Source organism: Dermacentor albipictus, chromosome 7 (genome assembly GCF_038994185.2).
Source record: "Dermacentor albipictus isolate Rhodes 1998 colony chromosome 7, USDA_Dalb.pri_finalv2, whole genome shotgun sequence".
NCBI classification, from domain to species: Eukaryota; Metazoa; Arthropoda; class Arachnida; order Ixodida; family Ixodidae; genus Dermacentor; species Dermacentor albipictus.
The window spans coordinates 31,206,302-31,215,715 of NC_091827.1; the positions used below are offsets into that span (position 1 = coordinate 31,206,302).

Sequence of the window (9,414 nt, forward strand, 5' to 3'; positions counted from 1 at the left end):
AGTAGGTATGAATGTGTAATAGTACAATGTTCAGCTTTATTCGCTTTTACTTGCTTCAGTCGTATGATCACTGTGATCACCGTCTACAACAAACAATATGGCAGCTTGCATGTCTGCTATGAGTATTCGCACTATCTCCGAATCAAGAAGCAATTCTTTTTCACCCTTTATTGTCTCGGTTTTCAAACCCGCGGCACTGAATTAGACGGCAGTGCAAGCGGTCGCATTACAGCCATGGATTGCGACGTCGAGTGCGCCGACGACGCTGAGAACAGCGCGACGGTAGTCAACGGAGTTGGGGACCCGATGGAAACTAACGCCGCTAACGCTACCAACGCCGTTGATACGACTATCGACGTTGACGAAGCGTCGCAGGCGATCGCAGAACCCGAATACGCAGACGTCGATGACGCCGCCGCCGAGCAGCGGCGGCAAATTCTCGATACGGTCGCCGCGTCGGAGGGATTCTTCAAGCACCAGCAGCGCGGAGAACCGGACCTGAGTTACGAGGAGAAGCGAGAGATTGCCGAAAAGACGTTGGACAGCAACGTCCCGCTGTTCCTTCAGCGCTACGCGAAGTTCCTGTACAGAGAAGACGCCTCGTACTTCGAAGCGCTTAGGAGGGTGGATTACGAGGTCGACTTTCACGTCAGGGAGATCGAAAGACGCAGCAGAGATCGTCCCCGGCAGCTGAGCGTGCAAACGAAAAATAGGCGATATGAGGCCCTCGAGAGACTTAAGACGGGTGGCGAGTACTTTAGCGACAAGGAGATGCGGCGGCGAAATCCGTTGCTGTTCGAGCAGATGATCGGCCGCTACATGACGGAGAAAGAGAAACTAGACCTGGACAAGATGGACTTTTCGACTCTAACGTGAGCACCGAATGCTTCTGAATAAGCAGAACGTGCGAAAATGTTTTGTTATTTAAACGCTAGAACCGTCAATCACGCGAGAGTATCCACTGCATGGTACTCGCTAGTCGGGCCTCTGACGTGATGGGCGGTTGCAGGAACATTGAAATAAATGTGGCTCTGTGTATGGCGCCTTGATGTTCGAACCTCGCAGCATTTGGCATCGAGGCAGACTAGGGTGATTTGGAAACGAGACGTTCCGAGCAGGACGGCGGCCTGATAGGTGATCGGGCAGCGCAAACGACGAAAACACATGAAGGAAAAAATACAGGACAACTATGACTCGCAACTAACTTTATTTCAGAGCAAACGTACTTAAAAACTCTAACCTACACTCACGTGCTTTCACATTGACTACGTCATTTTCAATGCATTTGCAAACAAGACCAAGCAGATGTGCAATGTTGTAGTATATTATGAAGTTCTTCCTTGTGTCTTCATCGTTTTTACTGCCCCATCAAGATCTTCAACCAGTACCAACTTGTCCAAATGCCGATTCTTTTGTAGGCGATGGTGTTTGAGACAGCGAGCTGCATGCAAAACCCGGGTACGATGCTCTATTAAAAACATTGTTTGCTGTATTTCCATCTGCTAGGAAGGCAACGTAAATAGCAGACCTCATGTGCTACATGCGAGTTGTTCCACGATTACTATGCAGAATTAAAGATTTAGAACATTTCCTTGTCCATATTTCCAGTGATACCTGGCTCTTGTTTGGGGCATCAACTTTTCCCGCACCTTGAAAAGACTCCTTTAATGGTTCTTGCTTGATACGATGGCAAGCATATGAGCGGCATGAATGATGTCATCGCAATGGCTCTGTTTGAGCAGTGATTTATAATATTTGCTTGCCCATACCTGCAGGTTCTCTGGCTTGCTCATGGAGCACATAGACCGGAACGAGGTGACGAGTCTGCGACGACAACAGCAGGACCTTGAGGAGGCAACGTTTGAAGAGAGTGACTCGGACACTGAAGAAGAAGGTAATGGATGGTGGCAGCATGTGATGCTGTATTTTTCATTTCATGTTACGACTTATGCTGGCCACAGCGAGACTGGCTTATTCATGCAGTGAGCATTGTTTGGGAACTTCACCCAGTTTGCCGTGTGTCTCTGTGTATCTGTCTGTATGTGGATCCCTAATTTCTTTCCTGCCAACTTGGTATACTAGGTAGTCCATGGTCAAAGGGGCAGAGCATCGGGCTGCTGTGTTGAGGGAAATGGGGTTCAAAACCTACTGTTGGATCAACTTGGGTGACTGGCTTTGTGGTGCTCTTCAATGACCCTCATTGATGCCAACTGGAGTCACTGAGCATGTGTCACTGGGTGTTTGCCCTCTTTTATCATAATCATTATACAAAACACATCAGTTACCCACCAACCAAGAAATAGATTGCTAATAGTCGCGGGATCAGATCCTGGCCACAGCGGCTGCATTTCAATGGGGGCGAAATGCAAAAATGCCCGTGTGCCATGCATGTTAAAGATCTCCAGGTGGTCAAAGTTGACCTGGAGTCCCCCACCGTGGCGTGCCTAATAATGAATTTGTGGTTTTGGCATGTAAAACCCTATAATTTACACTGCTAACAGAATTAAGGTTGCCAATAATCTCCAAAAGAAGAAATATGTTGCCAGTTTTTGCAAACTCCAGAGGTGTAGACTACTTTAATAAGTGGTGTCTAAAACACACTGGATTACTAAGTTACTCCTCTACACCAAGTCACCCCTTTACAATACCACAGAAGGCCACTCTTAATGTTAGGTGGCTTGATAAGCCAGAAAAGGGAGACGAGAGCGAAAGACGAGTGGCGCCACCACCTTGAAGCTCTCGCAGTGGCTTGCCGTGATGTCATGAATTTGAAAGTTTGAAGAACATTGAGTCAGCCATAATGGCCCAAATACTGGAGAATAGCTTGAAATCTGCAACATCACACCGACGTACTGGCACTGGGTGGTTTAGGCATGAAATGTGAATTTGGCCTTGACTACTGATTGTGGTAGTCAACCTCTTATCACAAAATATTTGAAATACAGTTCTGAAAGAACTCTTTATCAGTCTAAATTGATTCTTTCGTGGCCCTCTAATAAACATCGAATGGAAATCATCCACAAGGATGCAGGTCACTACGTTTTGAAATATACCGCCATGTCGCTGATTAACCAGTCTAACCATTCTATGAATCCTCTTTTTTCCAACACGTCTAGAGTGTGAAGAAGACACGCCACCCGTTTCTGCAACGGAAAAACGCCTCCTGCGAAACGAGTTTGTCAACACCATGTACGAGAGCTTCCTTTCTGGAAAAGACAAGGACTACGATTATGAGTGCGTAGTTTATCGTTTTATTTGTTCTGGGCTTCCGTGGTGCCTTGTCTGCCTGCCATGCTCCATTCGTCATTGCACCGAAATTTGACAGCGATTTGCCTTTGAGATTGGTGTGTGGCACCCAATCTATCTAAAAGGCCGTGGTGTCGGTGCAGCGGTACTGTTTGCCATTAGCTGGTGCAACTGCCTTATTACTCGTAAGCAATAAGTAAACTAAGACTTTAATGCAATTTCTACACGAGGAGGGTCTCCACATTTACACATACACTTACACGTTTGTTACACAGGGCAAGCTGCACGAAAAAAAAAATGTAAAAAAAAACCACCTTATTAAGCGATAAATACTAGCAATTGCAATAGATTTAGTCTAATTACCAGCTAAACCTAATTAGCTCACACAGGCTAGGTGACAATTTGTTGACACCACAATCTCAAAGGCCATAGTGCCGGTGTGTGGTACTGTTCACCATCAGATGGCATAACTGCATTATGAGCAATACATAATCAGCGATTGCAATCGACATAGTAAAACCTAATTACCTCACACAGGCCAGGTAACTCCAGTGATTATGATCAACAATTATCATGACGACACTTGTTTCTTGTTCTTGCCAAAGGCATGCCTTAGCCAATGACAGCTACAAGTCTCTCCAAGTTGATGGAAAGGGCAGGCAGTTTTTGATCAAGGGTTATCGACTTTGTGCAGTGTGTATAGGAATAATAGTGGACTCACATGTTCACGACAGCATTGACTGCACTCATGGACTTTTCTTGGCTATGAAGCGAAGGCTGCGGAACCAGAGTGCGTCTCTTTCACCACTTCTGGACGTAGTCCCACAGTTTTGTTCACGTTTTCTTAGGTGGGAGACAGAAAATACTTTGTTTGTTCGTTACACCACTTAATTTGAAACGATACGAAACATTCACCAATCAGCTGCTGGTATTTTATTGTATATTTAGCTTACCCTTTCGAGTTTTCGCACACCCGTCACTGTCGTACGTTTTACGCATTCCTGAAAGGCAAAATAACGCCCGAGTCTTCTGGTGAGCGTCTGTTGCTTGCTGTCCCTCTAATCAACTGAGAGGCTATTGACCAGCTTCTGCAATAAAAAGACTGCCGAAGCACACAAAACAATTGTTTTCAGCATTTATGCGGCAACCAAGTGAACTCATCTGGAAGGCCCAGCCGTTGGCATATACAAATGAGTGGGTAAGCCGACCGCTGTGCCAGCTCTACCGACGCCAGCTTCAGTTGTGCTTCCAAGTCATAACCGATGCCATGCGGCACCTTTGGGGGGTCCAACGCAGGTTATATTGCTCGCAGTTGAGAACTCGATATATATATCGGATGTGTGTAAACAATGATTGATTCACGCCAAGTTAACTGTCTCTGCCTTCACTAAAGTAAAAAAGTTGTGCGAGGTTGGAGAAACGGAAACAGGTGCTGAGCTCACCCATACTACATTGCGTATGAATACAGTCATGTGCATAAGCTATGCCCCTGCAGCTTTCACTTCATAGCCAAGTTGTCTGCGAGTACAGCTGTTAAGAAACTTATTTGCCATGTTCAAAAAGTGTTGCAGGGCCCTATATTTAAAAACTTGTTGATTGAACGATGCCTCCTCACCTTTCAGGTCTGTTGACAACAATGCAGACTTCGATTCCCTCCAAACGAGGCAGCACGACGAGGAGGAGAAGTACTTTGATGCCGAAGAACCGGAGGTGTTGGACACAGTCACATAACTGGGTTCTTCAAGTGCAAGCTACTCGAGTAACTTGGACATGTAAATAAACTATATATCCACACGTGACAAGACCATAGGTCGGCACACTCTAATGTGAGCATGCTTACGGTATGTTCAACTGGTCCTTTCTGAGCACTCGTACGAAACATCATTGCAACAGTAACCTGACTCTGTAGTGTTAAAGCCGACATGAACACTACTGCGGTGCCAAGATGAATTAGTTCAGAATCAATACATTTCTTATTGGTGCCCCTGGAGTTTTTACTAGAACTCACAAAAAAGAAATACTATTAAAAATATTGTAGCAGAGTAGCCAACTTTGGACAAGGATATGGGACCATGGAGGTTGCCACAGTTCTCAGTGAGACCGTACACAAATATTCTAGCCTAATTAACACTTCCATGTAAACAGTAAATTTGGTGTCATCTAAACTCTGCAAAGTTGCAGCATCTGTGCCTGTTGCAGCTAAATGTTGATAAGCAAACAGGTATAATTATCAGATGTAATGAAGTAAATATAAAATTTGGTTGGTGACGCTTCAATGGAGCAACTTCCTGCTGAAAAGAAACTGAAAATGTGGGATCCAAACACAGGTAAGCAAATTTGTTTGCACATAGCTCAAAATATGTATTCTGATAGGAAAAATGTCAAATAGAGTTGCCTACCAATTTCTACGACACCAAATTTGCAATTTTAAACAGTTACCACGCTCTGCTCAACTGGGTTCCGGTGCCGACATGAGGACCACGCACTTAAGGCTCCTGTTTCTGCAGGTTGGTGAATTTTACCATTATAGATCAGTTTGCGGTATGTCAATGTCGGTACCGGAACCCTACACGTCACCTGGGGGGCTTGTTGGGCTCGTGATTGATTTGTGGTGTGCTGTGTGTTCAACATTTTCTTTGATGAAAGCGCTTTTACTCATGGCCGGAGATGTTGAGGAAAATCCCGGCCCTTTTTCAGAAAACGTGGAACATGAACTATTAAAGGCAATAGAATGCCTACCAAAACTACTAGAGGGCCAAGAGAAGATACTCGCGGAGCTTGAAGTTTTGAGGTCGCAGCAGAAAACACTGCATGAGCAACTTGAGCTGGTGACAAAAGAAGTTGAAGCTCTGACCGAGGGCAATGGAAAAGAGGGTTTGCGGGCACACAACACTAATCTGGCTGATACCGTGCGCAATGTATTGGCAAAACAAGACGATATTGAAAACAGGTCGCGTAGAAATAATTTACTTTTCTTTGGTTTGGATGACACCGAAAAAGAAACATGGAACGAGTCCGAGTCCAAGGTGATTTCGCTTTGTGCAGACAATCTCGATTTAGAAATTAACTCCTCCGCCATAGAGAGGGCGCACAGAATTGGCAAACACGCAGTTAACAAAAAAAGGCCTGTAATTGTGAAGTTCACTGCTTTCAAAGATAAGCAAAGGGTCTTGACTGCTGCCTCTAAGCTTAAGGGAACTAACTTTTCAATAAGCGAAGATTATTCTAAACATGTTCGTCAGGCAAGAAATTCTCTGCTCGCATATGCACGGGAACGGAAAATGAAGTACACGCTTAGGTATAACAAGCTGGTGATGGGTGGGAAAACATATATTTTCGATGGCTCTAGTGGTTCTGTTCGAGAATGTACGCAATAGCAAACAACACAGCCTTCCTCCCGATTTACTAGAAATAGACCCGAACAACTTTCTTTTATTGTCGTAAACTGTCGAAGCCTGAAGAATAAAACTAATGATTTTGCAGGCCTTCTATCGATATCAAAGCCTGACATTGTTATCGCCACCGAATCCTGGCTAGATTCTGACATTGCGGATTCTGAGGTATTTCCATCAGACTATGCTGCATATAGAAAGGATCGAAATGCGCGGGGAGGGGGGGTGTTTGTTCTAGTTCGGGACACAATTGAAAGTGCACCATTTCTTCCAGCTGACGATACCTCAGAGTCTGTATGGTGCAGACTATGCTTTTCAGATGGAAACGCCCTTATTGTCGGTTCTTTCTACAGACCACCAAATTTGAACACTGTTGAACCATTTATCAGCCTTTCAAGGTCACTCTCAGTCCTGTCATCTGAAACGATAATTCTTGGTGGTGATTTTAACATGCCAGATGTTGAATGGCGTGACCTATGTCCTGTACAGAGTAATAGGTCATTACTTCAGTCTGCATTTTGCGAGCTAATAATGACATATGGGCTCTTCCAGTTCGTTGATTTTCCTACTCGTTTTGGATGTACAGACGGAAATGTGTTGGACTTGGTCTTTAGTAACCATAAAGATATCATAGACTTCATTGCACCAGTACCAGGGATTAGTGATCATGAAGTAGTTGCAGGTGCTATTCGTTGCAGAAAAATAGAATTTACCAAAATGCGGCCGAAAAAGGTATTCTTTTATGAAAGGGGTAATTACGAGGCTATTTCTAATGAGTTAAATGATTTCCTGTCTACATTTGCGCATTACAGTTCATTTAGCAGCATCGACAGTCTGTGGGTCACATTCAGGGATAAACTGCTTTCATTGACCTCAGATTTCGTTCCGTCTAAGGTGGTTTCGACTAAGCGCCGCAAGGATAAACCCTGGATTAATAAGGATTTACGTTCATCAATTAAGAAAAAATCCCGAACTTACAAAATATATTGCAAAACTAAAAACCAAAGCATGTACAAAAAGCTAAGGGATATCAGCACAAAACTTAAAAGCGAATTGAAGGTTGCGAAGGATGCATATCTACAAGCCTTAGCAGACAAACTAAAAACAAATCCCAAAGAGGTCTGGCGGTATATCAAGAGCAACAAGAAGGATAACACTGGCATCCCGGCCATCACAAATGAGGGTAACCTAATTAAAGAGGACAAAGAAAAAGCAGAAGTATTCAACAAGTATTTTCATTCAGTTTTTACAAAGCCATGTAGCATTGCTATTTCTTACACACCCACACCATTACCGGAAATGGAAAACGTTTCAGTGAGCAAGGAAGGAGTGGAGGCTTTGTTGTTTAACCTAAACCTGCATTCAGCTCATGGACCCGATGGAATTTCTAATCATGTGTTGAAACAATGTTCGAGACAGATAGCGCCTTTCTTAGTATTATTATTCAACAAGTCACTAGATAATCAAAAACTGCCCGAAGATTGGAAGACAGCTAACGTGACTCCGATATTTAAAGAGGGCGATCGTACACACGTAGGCAATTACAGGCCGATATCTTTAACTTCCGTTTGCTGTAAGACTCTCGAACATGTCCTGTACTCTAATCTGATGAAGCATTTGCAAACAAATAACTTTTTCACTTCGGCTCAGCATGGGTTCCGCTCTGGTTTTTTGTGCGTAACACAACTAGCCGAATTCACTCATGACATTGCACTCGGCCTGGACCATGGTGAACAGATAGATGCACTCTTTCTTGATCTGCGGAAAGCATTTGACGTCGTCCCCCACAATCTACTTTGCTTAAAATTATCATTCCTAGGCCTTCCTGAACGTATTTTTGGCTGGATAAAGGATTATTTACACCTGCGCAAACAGCAAGTTGTTCTTAATGGGGTAAACTCGGCTCCAATGCACGTGCTATCGGGAGTGCCTCAAGGCTCTGTGCTTGGGCCTCTTTTGTTCCTAATTTATATTAATGATTTAGTAGTAGGCCTTAAATCAACAGTTAGACTGTATGCCGACGACTGTGTCATGTATCGTGCAGTGAAATGTTATGCTGACATGTCTGTCTTACAGGACGACCTTGAAAAAGTATCTATTTGGTGCAAGCGGTGGCAGATGACTCTGAATACTGGTAAATGCTACCATGTGCAGTTCACAAAGAAAAAGAAAAAATTCCCCAGTTCCTATTGCGTAAATAATGTTGCACTCAGTACCGCTAATGATGTTCAGTACCTCGGGGTTACGTTTTCTGAAACGCTTGACTGGACTAATCATGTTAACTTAATTAGCGCGAAAGCTTACCGTCTTCTTCACTTTTTCCGACGAAATTTTAAGCATTCTCCTTCATCACTGAAAGCAACCTTGTATTTAACAAATATCAGGCCTATTCTAGAATATGCATGCGTTATCTGGGATCCATACACTAAAAACCTCACAGAAAAAATAGAACGCGTCCAAAAGCACGCAGCACGCTTCGTAACAGGAAATTATAATTTTACTACCAGAGGATCCAGAATACGGGAAGGGTTGGGTTGGAAAACTCTTTCTTCACGCAGGAAAATCCTAAGATTGAAATTCCTTTATAATATATATAAAAGTAAAACTGGTATCAACAAAACACTGTTCATCAAGGAGCCGCATTACGTTTCATCTAGGAGAGACCACGCTAACAAAATTAGAGCTTACCAGTGCCGTACCAATGTGTTTAAGTATTCATTTTTTCCTAACACGATTAGCGATTGGAATGAGCTCCCTAATGAAGTGATGGCAGCTT

General features: G+C 43.7%; 1 protein-coding gene across 1 annotated transcript; it reads left to right on the forward strand.

Moving 5' to 3' along the window:
- Window positions 1–77: 77 nt before the first annotated feature.
- LOC135896383 (coiled-coil domain-containing protein 97) lies at window positions 78–5,048 on the forward strand. The gene is made up of 4 exons (XM_065424765.2): window positions 78–872; window positions 1,776–1,894; window positions 3,117–3,234; window positions 4,869–5,048. The coding sequence occupies exons 1-4, from the start codon at window positions 235–237 to the stop codon at window positions 4,975–4,977; spliced, it is 984 nt and encodes a 327-aa protein (XP_065280837.1). The 5' UTR covers window positions 78–234; the 3' UTR covers window positions 4,978–5,048.
- Window positions 5,049–9,414: the final 4,366 nt, after the last annotated feature.

Coding starts and splice junctions, on each gene's coding strand:
- LOC135896383 (XM_065424765.2), top strand. CDS start 235: ATGGATTGCGACGTCGAGTGCGCCGACGACGCTGAGAACAGCGCGACG. Junction 873..1,775: donor ATGGACTTTTCGACTCTAAC/GTGAGCACCGAA, acceptor CCATACCTGCAG/GTTCTCTGGCTTGCTCATGG. Junction 3,235..4,868: donor GACAAGGACTACGATTATGA/GTGCGTAGTTTA, acceptor CTCACCTTTCAG/GTCTGTTGACAACAATGCAG.